This window comes from Phlebotomus papatasi, chromosome 3 (genome assembly GCF_024763615.1).
Source record: "Phlebotomus papatasi isolate M1 chromosome 3, Ppap_2.1, whole genome shotgun sequence".
NCBI lineage: Eukaryota > Metazoa > Arthropoda > Insecta > Diptera > Psychodidae > Phlebotomus > Phlebotomus papatasi.
The window spans coordinates 1,391,938-1,416,787 of record NC_077224.1 but is presented as its reverse complement, the minus strand read 5'-3'; the positions used below and the strand labels follow the sequence as shown (position 1 = coordinate 1,416,787).

The following is a 24,850-nucleotide window of genomic DNA, read 5'->3' as shown; positions in this document are numbered from 1 at the left end:
ACTTTTGCAAGATTTTTGAAATGTTAAACGCAAGAAAAAATTACAGAAATCCTTCTATCCCATTTTCTGGATAAACTGATGAAGATATCGACTTGGAATGGTCTGAGTATCCCCCCATAAGTTGATCCAAGGAATCCAAATGTCACTTCAATTTCATCTCCACGTCTATCCTTCCCCTCCAGAAACCACTCTTTTAGGAATATCTGAAGAACCAGACCATCGGAGCATTTCATTTTTGGATATGTTTTAGAGAGTGTACTAGCGGACATTGATTATAAAAATTCCGGTGATCACCAGTGAGAATTTCTTCACCTCACGACTAAAAACACCTTTTTAATCTTGCCCAGAGCTTTCGGTCCGGATATGGACCTTCTTCAGTGGTCGACTAAGACTATGTTTTTGTGATTTCTTGAGGATTCGTTCACTTTGTGGGAATTAAGGGTAAACATCACAGCAGGAAAAATCAGTTGGGAAGATTTGTATGGGATAAATATTTACAATTTTCTATTTTTTTTTAATTTTTCTTTCTGCAAAGACTCTTTCAGTGACGTGTTTGGCGCTTTTACAGTAAAAGCGCCAAACACGTCACTGATTATCCTCTATATAGGGTAAGTGTGCCAAATCTCGGCATAGTTGCATATAAGCACCGAAGTCCTAAGTTTGAAATGAAAGAATTTTAATTCATATTGATATTTTTTGTTACTTTCTTTTCGGGAAGGTTGTGTGGAACCTTGAAAACTAGTTTATCATCTTTGTTTTCTTTAAATTACTTCCTAAAATATTGAAAAATTAATAAAAATGTTGCCATTGCTTTGGGTAGTATTCCGGCCACCTTTTTTCTGACCACCTTTTGTGACGCAACAGATAGAAAATTTTAAAACGTCAAACGGAACGAGTTTAATATTTAGTTTAATACGTTTATATGACCCACAACCCCTGATATCTTCAGTGTAATTTGTCCTCAAGACCTGAAGAGTAGCGTCTCAAATTTACGCGCAGATTCCCATAGTAATTTGCCCTTCCTGAACTCTTTCAAGGCCTTTTCCACATCATCTTTTTCATAGAAGCGATGGTTTTTTTCTCTGTACATTGTAGAACTCAGAAATTGAAAAAAAACAACATAAAATGAATATAAAATTTAGGAAAGCAAAAGATGTTGCCGGAATAGTCAACACTACCTCACCGGAGAGACGCTCACAAAGTATATACTTTTTTACGCGAAATACAGGATCCAGCTGGGATATTTCACACGAAATTTAAAGCTTGATTCACTATTAACATAAACAGAAACAATCTTTAATGAAAACTAATCAATTTTCATGAAAAACACCGAAGGAAAACCTTTTGCACTTCACCACAAATCAGAAGACTGCTCGATCGATCTGTCACATTTTTTGTAAGACTCTTTCCACACTGAGTTTTTACAACGCAATTTAAATTCAAATTATTCTTAAAATTCAACAGACTTTGTGTTAGTACATCCTAAAATTAATAAATATTTAAAACCAGAATGAATTCATTGATTATTCGAAGATTACATACATGATTTTAATTAATTTATTTGTATGGCCGAAATTACACTCAAAGTGGCCAAAATTAGATGCTGGCCGAAATTTGGCACACTTCCCCTAATTTCATCCCTTTCAGGAATTTGAACATTTGGGATTTTTGCTTTCGGGATTTGAGCGTTCGGGTTTTTGGCTGCCTCGGTACGTTCTTAGGCTAGTTCAACGGAAGCCATAACCGAAAAGTACCTCAAGCTCAAATCTATCCCTGGCTTCCCCTAAATTATTGGTATGCTGTCTCTGTTGGAACTCTTCTTTCGTCATCTCCTATGTGATACCCATACAATTCAATTGCATCATATCAATATATTTTAAAGTAAACTGTAGTGAGTTGTATGAGTCTTCGCACACACATCGATGGTTAAAAAGCCACGATCCCATCCAACACATGATGACCGAGGCAAGGGAGCTAGAAGGCAGAATAGCTGGGGATTCTGTAGGAGTACTGATTGTCAGTGAGTCGAGTGCAGTCGTGGAGAGCAAAAGTCGAGGAGAGTTGCACGTTTGGGCCAGAGAGAAAGAGAGGGCTTTGACAAGAGAATTTTGTGCAGTTTTTTTTTTAGTACAACCATCTCTAATTTCTTCCTTCTGTTCAAACCCGAAACACCTCAAGAATCGATTTCTCATATTTTTTTTTCGGTGCCTATATACGAAATTCAAGAACCGGAGGATCGGATAAATGGAGAGAAACTATTAGTGAAATTGGACTGAAAATAAGTTGGTGGTTAGTAGTGGAGATTGTATGTACTAGTGATTGACAAAGAACTTACTGCCCTATGATTGGAAGACTCTTGCACCATATTTATAAGTAAATAATGTATAGTCTGGCTATTTAAAGGGCTCTTCTATCATTAGACCGATTTCGAGGAAAAATTCAACATTTTGATGCTATTTTAGAGCCCCATTGAGCTCCTCTCACTCTGAATTCAGTGAAAATTTCTCATGAGAACAGTCCACATCATTCAATCGAGAAGTGCAGCTTTTCAGAGTGCACTGAACTACCACTAGAATTAAGAATAGTGGCGAGGAACAACAAAAAAAAAAGAAATGAGAGCAGAGAGAGAGACTTTCAACTCTCAGATATTTTTCCACTTTTCACATCGATATTTTCCTCATTGAAGAATTTTCTTTTTTTTGAAAAAAGAAGTTTTCAGTCTTGATCCCGATGGTCAATTGAAAAGGATAACAAAATAGTTTTCCCGGAAAAAACAATCATCTTTTTTTGGACAAAAATTGTAGAGAATTTTCCGGATTTTCAGGCCTCATTTTCCATCGATTCAAAAACATACTGAGAGAGAAAATAGAGCAAGAGAGAGAGAGAAGGAGAATGTGAGAAGAATTGTCGAAACAACCTTTTTTAGAGCATATTGCAATTGAGATGGAAATTGTATGATATACCTGGAGGAAGAAAATAATGATGTGAAAATTTTTGTGATAAATCTCAGAAAAGGAAGAGAGGAGTTGAAACTGTGATTTTGTATTTGGTGCAATAAGGAAGGATAATTTTCTGCAATATCATTTAAAAGAATTCTCCCTAAAAAGGGAATTTTGTCTTTGGAAAAGAAAAGAAAAGGCCGGAAGTGTACGTTTGAGAGCTTTCAAGAATTTTTCTGTTGAACGAAAAAGAAATTGATCGAGGGAAAAAATGTTGAAATATTTAACACATAAGCTACGAACACAATCAATAAATGAGGATAACATCAATGAAAAGGTAGGTATATATTAATATATTCACTGCACACCCCTCACTCCCCTATAACTCATTCTATGCCCATGCAAATCAACCCTTTTTTTGTAGCAAAAATCAATCATAAAATACAAAAATCTAAGTTGGAAAATCCACCCCAAAAAAGAAAAAACGGGGAATTGAAAAGTGTCTATAATGAAATTTTCGCATTTTCCTCTCACACGCATACACTCGGAGGAAAATACTGGTGAATTTACGAGCAGGGGAGGTTGGGACCATTTTTGAAGGTCACACCATCAATTGATACTGCCTTTTCCATAGATGGGAAAAGTGCGAGAGTGTGTGATATTCTTGCATTAGTATGAGTAAATTCAGCAATGTTATTTTATTAGAAAAAAAATTATAAACCAAAGTGAATGGGACAGAGACTTGTCTTAATTAGACCACCTTCTAAAAACAAGTATGACTGCATCCACTGCTCCTTTTTCTCACAAAAATCCAACTTCAAAAGCCATTAAGCAAAGAATTAAACTTGTTCCTCTCTTAAGACACTTCTGGTGGGTGGGTCTCTTAATCTCCAAATCATGCCTTAAACATCTCTCCATGAATATGTTGTTTTTCTTTGATAAAAGAAAAAAGAGACACTCGAAAGATTTTGTAGTAAACTTCTCGTACGCTATTGAGAAACTTCATGGGAATATCTCTGTATTTCACCACCACATCTTTTACTTTTTTTTTTCTTCTTACAAAAAACTTTTTCGAATGACTTTATATATTTTCTTATTCACCTTCATATATGCTTCTTCAGCGTCAAGTTCATTGTTGTATTTTTCGTACGATACCTTCTTCGAATGTATGGTGTTTCGCGTACAAATTAAACAGTGTTTCATAATATTGAGTAACAAAGAAAGAGATTTCCAATTGATGATCATTGGAAGAGGCGAAACATAAGAGATGAGCTCAAATATCACCTCTTTGCCGTTTAGTCATTAAAAGTCCAATTAAGACTTTACCGGCTAAATTGTTTATTTTCTCACTATTAATGATAAGAATCCTTTTAATTGTTTCAATGGTTTCATTGATAGTTTTTCATATAGGGTAAAAGGAACACCTATTGACACTTTAAGAACTCGTGTCAGGACCTATTTACACCAGGGGCCTCTCGACATTCCATTTTTCCATACGTTTTTGCATTAATTGGTCAGACGGGTTGTTACGTCAAGACACTTGAACTGCACAATTGGTAGAATGGTAAATTACCTCCTCGTGAAGTTCATACGCGTCTTAGGACTCATAGTCCGTCGAATCCTATAGACGTTCCACGAGTATACAATAGAATAGATTATCAGATATCGATGAGTTAACACAGATGATATCAGATTTTTGATATCATCATTTTTTAGATGATTTTTACATAGAGGCACTGAAGCCAGTTGGCAAGTTTTTTCCTAAAGAAAATTGACTTATCAGTCTGATATATTTCGAAATCGTGAGTTAAAATCTATCTAAAAATACATATTTCATAATGCTCGCCGAAATAATACAAGAACTACGAGCAAATTTGTTTAAGTCGCTGTGCAATAGCTGCAAAATTTTTACAAGGAAAATTGAAAAACAGCTTCACTTTTTATTAGGCTTGATGGGCCCCTGATTGACACCCTACTCTGTACCATTTGGAATACGAAATTTGAATACCTATCCTTATCAGAAAAGGTAGACTAAGGTAAAAACGGCAAAGAAAAAACAAACGAGCAGTAAAAAATTAAAAAAGAGAAGTAAAATATCTAATTATGGTCAGTAAAAACTTAAATCTTAAAAAAATAAGCCTATTTTATATATTTAACATTTAAAATTGTTGCAGATAGAATGAAAAGCCCTTTATTTTCCCTTTGCCAAAATTTGGACGATAATATCAGTGTTTCAATTTTTCGTTACTGCTCAATTTCAACTTTTTACTGCTCATTTATACAATGCCGGAAAATACTTCATATTATTTACATTTTATTAGATACTTTAAATAAATTTCAATATTTTGACAAAAGTGTCAATAGCAAGGGAGAGATATTAGGGTAAAAATGTGTACACCACTTCCAGGCACTTCCAGAATTTGTATGGCAGAGGCCTTCGCACTCTCAAAAATGTGGCAATACTTCCAGTACTTCCTGCACTCCCATGCACTTTTCATACTTAGAAATCAATAATTTAGAACTTGTAAAATGTCGAAAAAGATCTTTTCAAATTATACTGCCATTTTAATTAAAAATCTCAACTAAAAGTAGCGTTGTCAGAAAAGACTTTATATTCGGACACTGTCACTTCCAAAGACTTCCAAGCACTTCATTTTCAACCGTACACCACTTCCAACCCTAATATCTCCCCCTTGATCAATAGGGTTTCCCTGTCGAAGAGGTATTCCTTCGACCCTACCTTCGGAATTGCTTCTTCAGAATTTGCTTTTTATAATATTAATCTTCAAAGGAAAATCTTACAAGTTACTGACGTATACAAGAATATTGTTTCTCAATTGGATTTATTAAATATTCAATCATCTGCACGAAGCCTCTGTCGCATTAAAAATTGATCAAAATGATTTAAATTTGTTTTTGAAGTTATTATCTTACTCCTATGAATAAATTAATTGAATAAAATTCGAAATAAGCACACTTCTTATAGCCTTCATGAACCTTCATAAACTTACAAAGTTTCAAGGGATTCGAAGAAGGATTATGTAAAATAAAAAAATAATGAAATTTTGAGCCCTATTTTTGGAATATTTGGCTTACAGAAAATATCAATACTGATTAGCGCGATTTAAGCACATTTATCGTTAAGATAGAGAAAAATTATCTTCGACAAAGTTGTAGAGGAATAAATTTACTATAAAAATATGTCTATTTGATATTTTTAACGTTTGCGAGAGTAAAACGTCACAAATTATCCGAAGACTGACAAAATTTGGCCCAGCAATTTTGAGAATCTTCACAAAATCGACTTTTAGAAAATCATCCGAAAATCATATTTCTTTCGAGATAGAGGAAAATATCCTTTTACAATGTTGTAGAGCAGTAAATTTCTTATAAGAATATGCTCATTATAAAACGTTTAAGTTTTAAGTTAACTCTTTCGCGTCCATAGGGTCATATATGACCCGGGGAAAAAAGTTTCTTTTTGGCTATTTACATTAATTGAAATCTAACTGGGGTCTTGAGAAAATGAGCCAAGAATCTTACATCCTTCTATTATGATGTCGTGCACGAACAGATAGATTTCAATTAATGTAAATACCCAAAAAAACTTTTTTCCCCGAGTCATGACATTACCCTATGGACGCGAAAGAGTTAAAGTTTAAGTTTTGCCCCAGTCTCCCCTATACAATAGAATAGATTAACAGATATCGATGGATTAACACAGATGATATACTAAAAAGTTGTTTTAGTTTACAAGACCTTTAATTTCCGCTGTTGATGATAAATTTCAAATAATAAGAACTGAAGTTATACTCATCCCGTCTGACCAGTTAAGCGTCAATTAAAGCCTTAATTAATCCTTATCTTTCATACCTTACTTTTAAAAGGCTCCTATACAAAATATCCCTTACAAAATATATGAAAAGGACACTGTTTTACAATTTGCATACCAGGGAAAGTAAGTCATTATCAAAAAACCGCACATCGCTTTTCAAAAACGTTTGTACTACGTGAAGTCGGCTGAATGATCGAAAAATTGATTTTTCGCAGATATAGGGGAATGTTAGTATGGTTCGAACAGTGTGAACCTTCAAACAACTTAAATTTTCTCTTTGTTTACAAAGAGCTAGTTTGTCATATCTTAGCCATAGGATAGATAGCTCATGAGACGAGATGAGAAATGGTAAGTCAGCTCTTTGCAAACAAAGAGAAAATTGTTATCGTTTAAAGGTTCACTCTGTGCGAACCATGCCTACATTCCCTTATTCCCGATACATAGAAAGTATGTATCCATTCGAAGGGTAGGTCTGTAATTTTATGTTATCCGAAAACCTTAATCTTTCACCTATTTACAATAAAAAGGTATTCAAACTAAAGGTTCAGCACTGTTTCCCAGGGTTTCAAAATCTTAAATAGCCAGAAGTTTTGTTACTTTGTCAGAATCTAATTAATCATTCTCCCTTAATATTTAATTTTAACAAAAATCTTGACGCAGTCTCATGCCTAAAGCCCGTATAAGACAAGAGAATTTCAGACTTAAAGTAATTTCAAGACAAGTCGATCAAAACTGTTCTACCAAGAGAAATAATGCTATATCAATTTACTGATGAAAATCTATTACAAAAGAGCTTAAAAGCCCGGCAAAATATCGTGTTTCCTTCAAGTTTTGAAAGGATATTTTGTTGAACGATAGAGCCAAAGTCTATTTGTTCTCTCTGATTGATTTGATGATGAAGAACAAATTTGGCCAATTATTTACTGACCCAGAAAAAAAGTCGAGTTAGATTGAAAATAGTCTCAAATTGAAAGATTAGAATTTGTACAATTCTCCATACAATGTTGACCTCCATTTAGAGTAAATGTCTCTAGATTAATGTTGTATTTAGTTTCTTTTGTTGTGTCTCATGCAGCACTATATGATTGTATTCTCTGGGTGACTGGGAGATTTAATAATGTTACAGAAGAAGAGAAAGAAACTGATAGTTTGAGAATGCCCCTCGTCGCCGCAACATTTTGTAAAGTTCTCAAGAGTAAAGAAAGACACTTTCTTGGTAAATAAGGCAACATTATAGTTGTGGATGCCCAAGATTAGAGCCTGCAAATGCCCCTCTCTTGGCTCTTCCATTCTTCTTTGGGTGATACTCAACCATTGCTATGTATGTCATGCTACAACAGCAGAGAGAGAGACGACTCTAACGTAACACGAATGTGTATGAAATGGAGTAAAACACGTCTAAACTTGCATAATCTTGTTTTCAATTTGTGCTATTCGCCGATTGAACCGAGCAGAAGCGGACTTTCAGAATCTCTCCCTAATGGCTGGTATATTTTTCTTCAAGTTTATTGAAATACTCATATTCCTACTTGTCGCACGATAAAAAGTAACTTGTGTCCGAGATAAGGTGCTTTCCGTTCATTTTATTCATTTCAAATGAAACAAAATATTTAATATATCATACACCATTTCACACGACTTGCACATTCAAGAACCTTTAATCTATAGAAAAAAAACAGTCTTTGTTCCACGCCTTGAATCCATTGATATTAATACTGCTGAGTTTATTGAAGTTCACCCAAGTTAAAGTTAGTGTGTTATAATTCCAAGAAAGATTGCCAGTGTATTTAATCACTGCATGGATTGTGAGTTTTCTCTTAAGTGATTTCCTCTCCTAGAAGTGCTTTCATTCTAGCATTCTAATAAAAAAAGTGCAATTCTCAGTAAATTGTGAATGATATCTATCATGTTCATTGATAGATACAGCAATAGTGAAGATGTTGTGTTTGAAGAATCACAAATTCTTATGGGAAATATGTTTGTTCCTATAAAAGAGGTAATTTACTGATAAGAAGTTAAAAATAGTTCATCAACTCGATATTATATTAGCCTCAGTGAGAATGCTATTTTGGCTTATGTATAGTCAATAATACTTTGAAAAATAGAAAAAAAAGAACATAATAATGGGAAAATAATTACATTGCAAATGTCAAAGAATTTTTGGAATTATCTGAATTGGGCTGTCCTCTAAATTAAGAGTTGTATTAATAGTGGAATTTTTCTAAAGATAGATGCTATTTACCAAAAAATATTAAGTCATATCCCAAAGTGAGTAAAATGACTTTGGTACATTCAGAAAAATCTAAAAAGTCTTTAAAGCTACATCAGCAGAGTTACTAAAATTCTACTTGACTGACCTTAATTAATAGTGACGTAACTTTAAAGTAACCCCGACGTCGTTGTGACCATATGTATTACGTACTTTCTGACTATCAAAAAGTTAGATAAAAAGCTTTTCGTTGAGGAGATAACTATTTAGAACGAACTTTCTAGATTCTCAATGGGTCAAGTGGTAGAGCACTCGCTATATGATGCAAGTATCCCGGGTTCGAATCCCCTTTAGGTCACCAGGAATTTTTCATGCGTTAAAGGTGTTCGGATTGTGACCAGTGAGCTTCACTGCACTTGATTCCACGGGCATGGGACTGACCATCTCATCCCGTATAAGAAAAAATAATAATGGTGCTATTCCAATGAAAAAGTGATTACTGTTCTCAAGTACTAAAAAAGACTAGGTCTGTTCCCATACGTCATTTCAAGGAAAATAATGAGTAGAGAATATTAATGCTACTCGCCGACTTTTCATCACTGAGAATTCACGGAAAAACTCATGGAAAACCTGCGAAAACCCGCGGTTGAGGCTAAAGTTGCCAACTCCCGGCCATCCATCTGTATCACGCCACCAAGCTGACATGACAGGTTACTCCAGGGGCATGACGTTTCCTATGTTTTCCATGTGTTTCTAGCGAGCCGAAAAAACTTTTGAGTTTATTAGCTGTTTTCTGTCAGTGTAGAATGAATTAGCAAATAATAGTAATACAAAATAAAAGCCAATTTAATATTGAATAGGAAGCCGAAAACCCCAAATTGGCAACCTACGCAGTTTTGAAGATATCTCGTGAAGTGTGTACGAAAACAGGAAAAAAATTACACTAAAAGTGGTTGAATTTTTCAGAGCTAATGTCACCCCCCCTGGGTTACTCCGCACTGAGTGAATGTCAGATGGAATTGTAATCAGGTGAAAGCTGGCTCGGAGGGAATATTCGAATTCGGATTTCGGTTGAACTTTTCTTTTGTGTCGGTTCTTGTCATGACTATTTCGTGATTTTGAAACACGACGAGGACTAGGGAAAATATGAAGTTTTTGTATAGAGAGAAGAACCTTACATCTTGTCAATCGATAAAGAAAATGTAGAAAATACTATGAAAGTGAAAACATTAAATTAATCTTGTCGATTTTCCAGCCGAAATCCGAATTCGAATATTCCCACCGAGCAAGCTTTCACCCGATCACAATGGCATCTGACATTAATTGAAATAACATGAGGGAACAGTCATGGTCTTTTTAGTACTTGAGAACAGTAATGTGCTAAAAAAAAACATGCTCATTTTTTCATTGGAATAGCACCATAATGGATGTTCCGAACTCCCTCTGTGGGAAGGCCTAAGTTCCTGTATGGAACGTTGTGTCACCATTATTATTATTATTATTTTTATTATTTAACTGATGGGAATGTGGTCTAATCATTGTTTAGATTATAATTACGTTAAATCGTTTCTCGACTTTAGTCGTAAGTGTGTCCAGCACAATAGGCTGCTTTCTCTTTTCTAATTTATTTTTTGTAGATTCTTTTTGGATGGTGTAGATGGGTCATAACCTGAGAGAGAGTTTTCTACTGTTTTCTCTCCGGATGTTAATAGCACTGTGCGACACGTTGTGGGTGTCTTTGACGAGAGTGCCAAAACTTGTTAGAGGGTCATTTAAGGACCTCAAATCTGCAATCCGTTTGTCCGGGTCACCTCTAGATTTTTTTGAAAAAGCATATTTAGTTTTTTGATGTTTTATAAAATTCAAAAATTCATATCTCCGGTTCTAATTATCCGCTGGTAGTTACATAAAGCTAAACTGACGCGTAATTTCATCCTCTATAACTCTTGTGAACATATCAAGCATCTACGATGAAAATGAAGTATATTTTTTAAAATTTTTTTGAAAAAGGGCACCTAAAATGGTGCATTTTTCTGTGTTTTTTCCATCTTCTAGTAATTTTCCCACTTTAATAGAGCATTTTATATGTCAATTAACTATGCCTAAAAGTTAGAGAATTTAATATTCTTTCATTTTCTTTTGGTTTGAATTTTCTATCTTAATTCGTTTATTCACAATAATTTATTGAAAATAAAATTCATTAAAATCTATATATTTGCGGTATAATACTGGTATCTCTGTCTATTCTACGGTGAAGCATTCTCTTTTTCAATCTTGCTTACACATTTCATATAAGAACAGGAGAAATGAAAGAAAAGGAGGCGTATAGAGAAGGAAAGACGTTACTGTACGTTACTGCACGCCGCTCGGAATATTTGAGAAAAATAGCTTAAAAATGATTTTTAATGCGTAATACCTCCGACAAATGGTGGAGGAAACAAGTAGATGAAAGTTCTAACTAGGCAGTGATGCCCAAATTTTTGTGTCTGGTGTAATGTTTTCGGGGAAAATGAGGCGTACAGAGGTGGGAAAAAGTGGTACGAAGCTGAGTTAACCAGGGCACCTTCGTAAAAATGTCGCTACATTTTCATTTTCCTGTAGAGGAAAATCCAAGGATTTCCAGGAATTTTGTGAGGCAGAATTATGAACCCAATAAGTAAGGGGTTTTTTTTTATATAGTGATCAATTGATTCGGAGTGTGTGGCAATCAGTAAAAAATCTTAAATCTTGGACTCCTTTTTTAATAGGAACATTCAAAACCTTCCCCTAGAACTTGAGATTTTTGCAAGCTATCCATAAGTGTATAACGTCCATAAATGATGACTCTACGCTACATAGAAAATATTTCTGTTTGTTTTAGGGGTTACGCAGGTCTTGCAATTGCTAAGAAATATTTTTTGTGTAGATTATTGGTGTTAATCAGAACAAGTGAACACCCAAATCCTCAAATCTCAACAGAGATAGGAAAAATTCATGCCTCCACCCAGATTTGAACTCGCACCTTTCGTTTTTTAGGCAACTGCCCTGCCGTAGAGCTACGACGGCATTCTATCTGACTGTAGATCAGAGGTGTGCAAGAACCGTTTGAAGCCGAATAAACGTCAAAATAAGTTTATTCAGGTAACATTGTACCATTGACGTACAAGTTTATTTTGACATTTGTTCGGTTTCAAACGGTTCTTGCACACCTCTGTCGTAGAGCTACGACCGTAGATTATGCCTGCCTACCAAGTGTGATGTTCTTAAAGTTTTAAGAGTGTAGTTGATTTATTAACAACAATCCTACACCTACTTATAGAATAATGGAATGAATTGTAATTTTTTTCTCTCTTAGCTATTTTCTGCCTAACCTTTTTCTGCAATAAAATATAGTTTTACTTCTCTGTGGATTATTTTCACAAGACACACTTGTGATAGAGTAAACATAGTGTTACTAGCTTGGGATTGGTGGCTTGGCTGTTATAGAACAATAATTCATTAAGACAAAAGAAGAAGAGTCCCATCTTGAGTCCGGGTGTAAGATATTCCTCTTGCAAGATTGTGGTGCAGAATACTGAGAGAGAGAGAGAAAGATGGGGAGGGAACATAAGATGAGATTGTTGCTCAAGTGGTTTTCTTGTAAGGTCCGATTGAGGACGGAAAAATGCGTCGATATACCGGTTTCTTTGGGGTATCACACTGACTGCCTGGTACCGATTCCCAAGCCCCATCAGCTTCAAACCAAAATGCCACAGTCTTGTGTGCACGAGCGAAACAAGGTGGAGAACAAGAGAGACCACAGTTGTTGAACAACAATCGTGCTTTTTTCACTTCTTCTCGATCAAGCTGTTCTGGGCACCAGAATATCTGCTCTTTTACTATGGCTATCTTGTTAGGCAATAAGTTAATCTGGCAGTTATTTCTTTTTATAGCGAAAAAAAAGAAGTCCATCATTCCCTGTAGTAAATTGTGGTTTTGTTTTCCATTGCAGATTGACGGACATGATTCAGGGACTGAATCAGATGATGGTGATTTAGATGCTGAAAATATTTACCACGAAACAGATATGGAATACAGTGAGTACTAAACTTCAAAATAGACCATACATCTTTTTTTTTGTTGTTTTTCTTTTTTTTTTTGTATATTTCTGGGTATATAAGACAAAATTATATATTCCGTGTCTCATCAACATATTCCATTTTAAGCTTACTCTTTGTCTTCCTCTTATATACGGAATGTGTGTGAGTGAGAATGGAAGAAAATTGACGTAGTAACTAAAGTAAATATTTCGACTTCTTCCCCTTCATTGAGGCATTCTTTCATAGCTCGGTGTGTGACTTTTATCGAGTCACATGAAAAATTAAGTGTTTAGTTAATTCAAAGATATCACAAGTGAATTGTCTCTAATAATAAAAATACTCTGCAGTGAAGTTGTTAAAAGGAAACAACATTTAGAACATGTCTGTACTAAATAATTTTATTTCCTTCCTCTCGTAGGATATCTTTAGAACCATTTGGTAAATACATTATTTCTTAAATTAGCATGAATTAGTGGGTGGGCTTTCATTTGAAAGTAAATATACACCAATATACACCCTATGGATGGTTAAATTGGGTATCCCCTGAAGAAAAATCGACAACTCTGTGAGAATTATCCTTCAACAGAATGCGCAGTCTCTGCAAATATCGCTCTCATAGACATTTCATCGTAGGGACAGAACCTTAGTGAAAATGTTTGTGAGGAAAAAGAATATCAGGCCCATTTTTCCAACCCATTTGTTCACAATAGCCCAAGAATCATGGACATTCCACCCCTAAGTCTTATCTTAAATGTTTTTCTCTCAAATATTTTCAATAGAACTTTTTTTTTCCTCATTTACTTTTGTGGGAACATTGTCTATCCAATTGCATTATCTCAGCAGATATATACCATACCAAATGATCTGGTTTAAAGGAGTAAATTTCTGCAAACTTAATTACAATCTACCTTGCAATTGAAAGCTCACCTCTTAGCCGTGTCGAGGCCATCATTTGCCTCGTTGTTTGCTCGTCATACACTAACAACAGTACAAAGCTCAATAGTCGCATGCGCTCTACAGCAATTCATTCATGGGAACTCACATTTTCACGCATTCTAAAACACACACAGATGCATTTCTAAGGCAAAAGGGCAGCATTTGGTAGTTTTCCCGTGCAGGAGCTTTTTATTACTTACTTCTGCATTCACCCGAAATCTCATGCGCCCGAGACCATTCCCCTATACATAATAATGTCCTGGTGTGTATGCCAGGAATTCCGCTTGAGGGAGACAACGCGATGAATTTTGTGAACTTTGAGTGAGATAGAGAGTACAAATGCACTCGTGCCAAAATGAAAAGGGGTACTCATGTCGGAAGAATGGCATACAAATCATTCTACCAAATTATCCAATGATTCCCAATGAATAGTTCTGCTTCACTGGAATGTCCATAAAATGTGATTTTGATGGGAGAAGCACAGAATTCCAGGGATACATTGTACGATAATGGATGAATTGTGCTTTATGAGTGGTTCTCATCATAAAGTCTCAAGGGGTTTATCATTTTTGCTAGATGAAAAGGAATGTAGCTTTGGGGTCATTTTAATACTAATAAACAAACCAGTAGGAGAAAGTTTTCAGGCTTCGCACATATTCTGGCTTCGAACACTTTATATTTTCGCATATCGACAGCTCAGAATATACAGTAGACTCTCTCTCAATCGGGAATATGGGGTAAAATGTCATCCGGTTTAGCGATAGAATTTAGCGTCAAAGCCTTTGTAAATTCCACAAAAAGCGCTCAATTATAAAGAATCACGATAAAATAGGAAGAACTACAGCGAATTTGAGCAAATTAGGTTCATAATTAAGCGTAAAAACTGTCAACAAAATTTGTCGCCCGATTGAAAAAGAGCCGATTGAGTGAGAGTCTACTGTAAAACGAATAAGTGGCGAATGGCTAACTTTACCAGGAAAGCGATTTCAAGTTGAGATTTTACATGCATTAGGGTAGAGTCAGCCCTTTTGGCCATGTAGGGGAAAGTGCCCATGCTTGATACGATCCAAGCTTAATAATAACTATTTTTTCCTATGTTAAACTATAATTATGACTCATCGCAATATATTTTTATAGCTGGTCCTACGACTCATATTTCCTAAAAGAAAAAAAAATTAGGATCCTAGCTCTTTTTTTCTAGTTTCAGGAAGCAAAAATCAAAAGTAGGTCCAAAATGTAATTTCGATACATGATATTTCATAAGTATTTCTCAATTAATGTCGCTGTTCATCAGTAGAGGGTTCATCAGTATTAATATTTATGTAAAAATATTTTTACTTGGGGACACTGTTTTGTGGGTGGTGACAAATTCATAAATTCTGTGTCCATCCTATATTTTAAGAAGAGTCCATGAATGATAATTTAAATGTGGCAACTCTATCATTAGATGTGATTCTTTCATAATTACACCTATTGTAATCCTCCAATTTTTTTGACAATTGACTTAATCTTCCACCCTGTTGTTGTGCTAAAGGCATAAACATATAAATTGAATAAAATAATCTGTTATAGTCAATAAATAAGTAAATTTTGATCAGTACTAAATTTAAAGTTTTTACAGGAGTAAAAGTATCACATATCTTTTGACGAAAAGACCTTTGTGTTTTCTCAACTACCATATTAGATGCTTATATTTGTAAATTATTTAAACTATTTTAAATTGAGGGATTTAGATTTTTAAAAATATCTAACACTATAAACTATCCTTCAAATTCTTTGAGAAATAACCGCGCGGTCAAAAATTCTGGTCAAGCTACAAAGAATTATAGAAAAAAATTGTAATATACTAAAAATCATTTAAAAATAGAGAATTAAAAATAACACAGAATAAAATTTGTGTTTCAAAAATGTTTAGGAAAAACTAAACATTTAGTACTCTTATGTACTAAATCGACCTTGATGTAATTTCACAAATTTCAAAGAGGCTAGATCATGGTACTTTCTTTAACTTGCTAGATACTTATAGTAAATCTTTAAATATTGTGCTAAGACGGATTTCAGACTAGAGGTTAACCCAGTTACGGGGTGTTTTGAAATTTGAAATGATAAGAAGTATTATTATCCTTTTTTTAAAATCTAACAGATCATTTACCTTTAATATCCAATTTCGAGTTAACATTTTCCCAAAAAGCTTTCTTGATAAGAAATTAGAGTACACTTAGAAAAAAAAGAGGCTGCGATTAACTTTTTCTCGTCATAACTTTAACACTTTTTGAGTGTAAAAATATATCAAAATTTAGTGCTATATTTCGACCGTAGATGTATACAAGCTGATGTCAAAGTGGGAAATTCGGTCTATTTTTTTTGTTCTTCAATTTGACTTTATTTTGCCAACGTTTCGATCCTGGATGGGATCTTCTTCAGGGCCTATTACATACAAATTCAATCTTTTACTAAACAATTCTTTGGACATTTTTTTAAACAATTTCTTTGAGACTTTAACTGACGGTGGTTCTCCTAAGCACTTTGATGTGAGTTAAAATCCCAAAGAAATTATTTAAAAAATTGTCCAAAGAATTGATTAGTAAAAAATTGAATTTGTATGTAATAGGCCCTGAAGAAGATCCCATCCAGGATCGAAACCTTGGCAAAATAATGTCAAATTGAAGAACAAAAAAAAATAAACCGAATTTCCTACTTTGACTTCAGCATATTACATTTTTTAATGTTAATTTTACACCTTTTAAGGGTAAAATCAACTTGAAAGAAGGGTATCCTTAACCCGTAATACACCTAAAAAGGGTAATATTTACACCGTTTTAGGATCAATACTGCAGGGTAAAATTAACATTTCCGGAATGTTATTTTGACTTTTTCGGATTTCTCTCAGTGTAGACTAAATCTTACGGCGTTATCACACTTGCACATTAAAATTTTAATGTGATTCACATTAATTGTCGCTTGTGAGCGTCCAAATATGTTATTAGTGTCTTTGAGTCACTTAATATTTGGGGTTTTTCTATTTATTGATAAAGAAGTGGACTTGGCCTGCAAAAATAAGTTTAAATTTACCTAAAGCATAAATATTTTTCGCATTAAAAAATTAAAGAGAAAATCGCATTAATTTTTCGCATTAATGCTATAAATCAATTTATATCAAATTTTGCGGGTCAAGTCTACCTTTTTATCAACAAATAGATCAAATTTTGAATATAAAATGATTCAAACACACAAATTACAGATTTGGACTCTCACCTGCGACAATTAATGCGAATCATATTAAAATTTTAATGTGCAAGTGTGATAACACAGTTATATGTTGGAGAGACCTATGGCTTAAGCCGAGGGAGGAAGGGCTTAGCGTAATTATAATCAAAATAATATTTAGACTACACTACAACATTCTTATAAGTTTCTCACTAAACCGTTGTTTGGCTTAAGTCGTAAATTTATCTAGGGCATTAGGCTTGAAGCCGGTATTAATCATTTTCAGTTGTACAAAATTCTCGAGCCTAGTTTGAAAACAGACAGGTCAGTTTTTTAATACAATGACATCAATATTAGGATACAATTGAATGTCAATACCATAATAATAATAATAATAAAAAAAAAGTCATGTACATTGAATTTAAAATGATAAACCTCTGAGATTTGAAGTTGAATTACTGTCGTCACACATCCATAAAAATACTACATCGCATACCAACACTTGTGCTATCGATTTCATTCTTTTTCACTGTATGTATGTGTTGTACTACGAGGTATTATGTATTCATATGTATATATATATAAGAACTTAAATGAGACTACAGTTAAGTCGTGCTACACGCGCTTTTCTTGAAATACGGCCAAAAATTCTCATGAGGAATTTTCCACCAAACTTCCCAAATTATACTCAATGTTCTAATTGAAATTTAAGTTTCTCATTTTAATACTCTATAGCCTAGCACTTCAAAACCTATCTGCATTGTGAGTAATTTCTTCATTCCACTTAATTTAATTGATATATTTTGATGATGATATTTAAGTAAATTTTATTGGATATGTAAGAATTTTTATGGATACATTCCTGGATGTTGTTTGTTAGTTTTTCGCATTTATTTTATTTATTTTTACTATGATATATATATCGTGACGGAGGTGGGTATGAGATGAGGGATCGTGTGAGACACGCATAAAAGTGGAAGCATAAATATTATGAGGAAAATACCACTTTAAATGTTTCATTTAATGTATTTTTAATTTTACCATCATATCTAATTGACTTTTATACTGAAAATATTATATATATATATATCTAATTCTATGTAGATTTTTGTCTTTTCTCGCGCCCCTTCAATGTCAACCATGGACAATCGGTCAGAATGAGCTTGTTGAAAATTATGCAATTAATCAGAACAAGTCACACACATACTCGTTTCTCCACTTAATCAATGTGCTAAAGAGTGATTTGAATGAGTTAAAAAAAATACCCACGCGCGTTGTATAAATTGAGCAGTATTTTTTTTTATTATTATTTATTTTCCCCCCTGATTTTTCCATTACCCATTCCCACTGCTCAATAGTCGTTCTACCGGGGCGTCCTGCACACGATACATGATAGTTGTGTTGTGATTATTGTATGGAAGTTGTTTAAAGAGTTGGGAGTGAAATATTGAACATTATTATTATTGGCCAAACTATATACACATAGCACATGAGGAATGTATTTTTGCTTAGGAGAAGCTCAACACACTTATGAAAAACCAGGCAATTTACTTTCAAGCAAAATGGTGAAGGTTAATAGTTCGATGCCCTGACATTGTCTCATTTATTGCTCCAACGACTGAGTAAGACGATATAAAAAAAACATTCATATATTTATTGTAAATAGTGAATAACTTAAAGATATGATGTAATTATTCTTTGTCAATATTTTTCACTACACCATGTCATACTTTACTTAATTTATTCAAATCATCGCAATTGTTCATACTTTTCCATTTCTGGTTCTTCCACAACACCCAATCTCACTCCCGGAGCATGATAATGGAAGAATGTTTATTAAAGTGAGAGTACATGGAATTTTCCAGTTGCCTAAATATGATATTATATATTTAAAAAACACAAACACCAATTAACTGAAAAAGTGACTTTTAAGAAATTTCTCAATTTCTTACAGTATTTACACTCAAAAAAAAAAAATGTAATGAGATCTTAAAACAGACTTAGTTGTGTCTAATCTTGCTTCTTTAATTCAACTATTCTCTTATTACTTGTTATTAAGTACTTTGTGAATATCTCAAAAATGGCTTATTTTACTCACTTCCTGCCGTACATGGGCAAAATAAAAAAAAATAGTGGAAAAAATGGATAAATGATGAATGTACACTTTCTTTAATAGGGTGGTGGTATCATTTATTGCCATCAGGGCCCCATCAAGCCTATAATAAAAAGTGAAGCTATTTTTCACTTTTTCTTGTAAAAATTTTGCAGCTATTGCACCGCGACTTAAACAAATTTGCTCGTAGTTCTTATATTATTTCGGCGAGCATTATAAAATATGTATTTTTAGATAGCTTTTAGTGCACGATTTCGAAATATATCAGACTGATAAGTCAATTCTCTTTAGGAAAAAACTTACCAACTGGCTTCAGTGCCTCTATGCAAAATCTTATGGAAAAATGAAATGTCGAAAGGGCCCTGATTCCACTTAAAAATGCGTTTTTTATGACTTTTATAATCTTGAACTGAAAAAAATAAGTTTATTGAACATAATTTAAAGCTATGTCTTGCAATAATCTAGGTCAATTTCCTAGTGAAGTTCCTGTTGCTCAAGCATCTAATACACCGATTTTGTTCAAAATTTTCGTTCACTGTTTTTGTTTCAGTAAAACTTTGCACTTATAATGGCACTCTTTCACATTTACTGACATCAATTCGACTTGTCAGAATATAAGTCGAATAAGTCGATTTTTAGCAAAATTTTTTTCGCTTTTCGGGTTCTCCTTGACAACATCTACCTTTCCTGTAAATATTATGCACTCTACACTCAGCATGCAAAATCTTAACTTTAAATCACTTTCCTGTAAAGTTGGCCATTCGAGACTTAGGGTAAATGTGCCAAATTTCGGCCAGCTTCTAATTTTGGCCACTTTGAGTGTAATTTCGGCCAAGCAAATAAATTAATTAAAATGATGTAAAGGAATTCAACAAATTAATTTTTTAGGAATATTAAGAGAATTCTGAAGATTCCGGTAATTTTTCATTTACCGGTCTTGTAATAACCAAAGAAACTGATAACAGCTTCCGTAAGCTTCCCTAAGCATTGAAAATTTTATAACTTTTGGAATTCTATGAAAATGTAATATTGAAAAATATTAATAATTTAATATTTGATTAAATAAAATAATGGTATTAACTGGTGTCACCACCCTATAATAAAAAAAATGTATATAAAATTGCGGATGACTGTTACAACTTCACCAACGTATCTTTTAAGCATCCCACTACATTGTAAATAATATAAACGATAATTACAAGTATTTTTACGATTGACAAAGTCAACAATCACTTGAGGATGTTGTGAGGGTGTAATGAATTTATATTAACAATGTTAATACTCGTCTTTCAATTGTAGAAAATAAAATGCTTCAGTTAGTATATAATGAATGGCAAGAGACAAGTCACAGAGCTATAATAAACTGTAATAAAAATATTTTAATCTTTAAACACCTTTGGCACATGAATGTACTAATAACAAATTTTATACTTTTGCAAAATTAGAGAAAGATGAGAATCATAAATGTTTAATTGAAGATTCAGATACTTCCTAAATGTTAAAAAAAAAATCAAAATAAGTCATATAGGGGAGGGGTTTCAGGCTTCGCATGCACTTTGACTTCGAACACTTCATATTTTCCCCATATTCCTTTTATGAATCTGACCTAATTTAAGAGCAATTTCTACACTAAGAAAAAACCTAAAAAGTTAAAACAACTCTATGACAGAGTTGAATTAACTCTACGAATATCGATGTAATTGTTACTCTTTTTCGTTGTAAATTTTAGTAAATACACTGAGAGAGATCCGAAAAAGTTAAAATATCATTCCGGATATGTTTATTTTACCTTGCAGTTTTGATCCGAAATCGGTGTAAATATTATGCTTTTTAGGTGTATTAGGGGTTAAATTTACCCTTTTTCATGTTAATTTTACCCTTAAAAATGTGTAAAATTAACATTAAAAATGTTGATATATTTTTACACCTAAAAAGTGTTAAAGTTATGAGGAAAAAAAGTTAATCGCATTCCCGTTTTTTTCTCAGTGTAGAGTTGAAACACCTCTTCGTGTGACTTGAATTAATTAGTCAGATATCAATGTAATTATTATTCTTTTTCGAAGCAAAATTTTATCTCGACTGAAGTATATGCTTAAGTGTTTTCATTTTAAGAATATACTTCAGTCAAGAATATTTTCGTGTGATAAATTTCATATGGAACATCAACTAGAAATATGCTTAACAGCGCTTTATGAAGACATGTACTTGCATCATACGTGATATTTCGTTCGGAACATAGGGAACTCGAGATCAAGAAAATATTAATAAAGAAAATGATAAAATAAAAAAAAACATAAAATTGCAAAATCTATCAATTTTGGGATTTGAAAGAATTATTTTAACTCCTAAAAAATTTTAACTCTTGGCACGAGTTACTTTAACTCTTAAAACAAGTTATTTTTAGTCTTAAAAAGAGTTATTTACACTATTTTTATCATGTAAATTTTGGAAAAAAAAGTTAAAACAAGTCTTCCGAATATTACACCTAAATAGAAGTCAAATCAACTTTATAATATAGTTAATCGAAATTTACAACGAAAAAGAGTCAATTCAACATCGATTCGAGTAAGTTTTACTCGATTATTTTTCTCAGTGTAGTAATTCAGTAATTTAAAAATGTGAATTCCCAAAAAATTTACTTTAGTACATGCATGCGCTAAATTTTTATTCGTCTGATAAAGAACTTGAAAAATACATGATAAATGTCATTTTTTTATTTCTTTATTTACTGTGAAAGTAATATGAGAAATCCGAATATTCTCCAGTTTGTTACTCCTATAGAGGCCAAGTAGGCGCAGTGCGCTACTTTCCGGCAACTGAAGCTTCGGACAATTCAATTTTTTTTTAATGTTCCTAATGGATTTGACTCATGGTCCATTTCAGGAAATTTGAGGTATTGGACTAGCTATGTATTTTTTGTCTCTATGAACAATAGGGACAAAAATAGCCCAAAACTTTAAGTAATTTTTCTGCCAATACCAATGAATGATAAGTTTTAATCTAATGAAAAATATTATGTTTGAGTATTGTAGTTTTTTGTTCTAAAACGGTTTTGCTTAAAAAAATTGGAAGTATAAAAAATATTTAAAATTAATTTTTATTATGAGAATTTAAAAATTCGTCATTTTTGAGCTTAAAAATTTACTATGTAGCAAATAGGTGTAGACTTGCAAAAAATATCCTAGATTTCTCCAACCTTCTATTTTGCAATTACATACAACCATTAGAAAAAAATAACTTTAGGTATCCAGGAAAAATTATTTTCTTTATGGGACACCGGTGTTCCAATCGTCCTTAAAGGGTTAAAACACAATATTCTAATGGATCAAATTCATTAAGAACATATTGAAAAATGAGTTGTTGGAAGCTTGAGTTACCCGAAGGTATCGCGCTTTCGGTAAGAAATACAAAATCCCGGTTTTCAGAAACCACCCCATAAGTTCCAACTTTATTTCCCTTCATAATACGATAATACTATTTTGTTGTTTATTTTGAAAACAGCTGCAAAGATTTCCTTGTATATGGTAATAAAATTACAATGGAAAACAACTTTGTGTTACATAATGGGTAAATACTACAATTTTGATTGAGTTGATTAAATTGGTGGAAAAAGTAGAAGCAAAACAAGTGGTTTTCTCCATCGTCTCCTATTGATAACATTTTGGTCAGTTGGCTAAAAATCAGACCATTTCGATGAAATTGACAAAACAATCCATTCTTTACAAATGATATTCGCACACGACACCGAGTCGTGCCTTTGAATCACAATACTTTTTTTTCTTCAATTTTGTACATAAGAAACCAACGATTGGGATATTTCACTGTGGTCGTGACATAAAGAATTTTAAAAAAAAATATAAGTCCCACTTAGATATTAATTTCAATCGAGCTATTGTAAATTAACAACGAACAAAAAGAAAATGTACAAGAATATTTTAGAGTGAAGAATAAGACGTTTGTACATTTGTCAATTTGCCAAGTGAAAAATTATCAAACACACGTAAAATTAACTTTGTTTTCAACTTTCTTTACTATACTTCTTGCCCTCCTCACACTCTTGTGATGCATGAGTAAAATTGGATGATGGTCTACGTGCTATTTATTTTAGTGTGACGTCTTTTTGGCTTATCTGCTAAAAACCACGTTCACTACACCACATTTTCTGTCCTCTGTACAGTGACACTGATAAAAAAAGGCACAATAGAGGAGCAACAGACTGATTGACTCAATCAACATTACAATGTTCTCCCCTTTTTGAAAACACCATTCACTTCTAAATCAGCGGAAAAATACGATAAAGTCAGAGTAATTGTCTTTGCCAATAAAAAACATCTAAAATTATGGTTTTAAATGTAGGGGTTTCTCAAAGTGTCTAATGAAATTATTTTATAATATTACACAGTGTAGTATGAAATGCAAATAACTCTTTGCAATTTTATATATAATAATTTACGTATACACTGAATATATATTTTATTACGTGCATACGGTAAAGTGAGGCAGTTCTATCTTTTGCAGTTTTTTTTACTCATTTAAGAGGGATGGGCTAAAACATTAAGATTATTAAAGCAGCATCTGGCCACATCTTAACTGAGATAATTTAATAAATTTCAGAAAGTTTAAAACCCAAAAATCTGGGAACATTCTTAAAAATAAGATAATTTTAGATTCCAAAATTGAACTGTGAGTAGAGTGGGGTAACCACTTATCGTCATGTTTAGGAAAAAGAGGAACTTTTGAACTCTTATTACAAGGTCTAATTCTAAGGTCTTATTCTAAGGTCTCTTAAATTTGACACAAAATTACTTAGATGTATTGGCTTTAGATTCGTGAAAACAATAGTCCTCGAATTTAAACATGGAATACTTAAAAAACTGATTTTTCCTAACAATGAAAAAATAACCACTTTTCGCCAGTTTTGTAACCACTTCTCGCCACCTATTTGGAAAAGTTAAAACTGGATTATTTTGAGATATATTATACAAAGAATGCATTCAGCATTTAACATCCAGCATCAGCATTCTGCAAATTACAGGTCTATTGCAGAAAGTAAACGATGTAGATTTGACAACGGAAAATCTACGAAGTGAAGTGAGCATCGCCTTTTAAAGTGAGATTACGACAGGCGGTAAAATCAATTTCAGAATATAACCACTTCTGGCCATTCCTCATTTTTACATAAAAATAATATAAAATGAAATATTAATTAACTAAATACTAATTTTATCTATTCCACAAGTGTAATTAAATATTCAATAGACAAATTATTTATCCAAAAAGGCACATTTTGCTTAATGAAAATATGATGACACTTAGTATATTTGGTGAGAAATATTGGATTCGATGCACTTGCTTAAAATATTTATTACTCCAAAAAATGCTCAAAATCGTAAATAGAAAACGAATAATAATTATTTTTTCGACTCTATACGTAGCAGCAGTAAAAATACAAAGAACTTTGTGGCTCATTTATTTCACAAATCGCGAAAAATATCGATTTCAATATGAGTGGCGAAAAGTGGGGCACTGGCGAGAAGTGGTGATTCTACCCTA

The 24,850-nt window shown here is 33.0% G+C and overlaps 1 protein-coding gene across 2 annotated transcripts in view; it reads left to right on the top strand.

The window, feature by feature from the left end:
• Positions 1-1,988: 1,988 nt before the first annotated feature.
• Positions 1,989-24,850, top strand: part of LOC129806410 (uncharacterized) — a 43,930-nt gene continuing 21,068 nt past the window's right edge. The window contains exons 1-3 of one of the 2 annotated variants that reach the window (XM_055854975.1): positions 2,011-2,373; positions 2,825-3,276; positions 12,954-13,038. In XM_055854975.1, coding sequence (XP_055710950.1) covers positions 3,211-3,276; positions 12,954-13,038 — 151 coding nt within the window. In that variant the 5' untranslated portion in view covers positions 2,011-2,373; positions 2,825-3,210. Of the gene's footprint in view, positions 3,277-12,953; positions 13,039-24,850 lie in introns of both variants that reach the window. The other variant, XM_055854976.1, reaches the window with a different exon arrangement.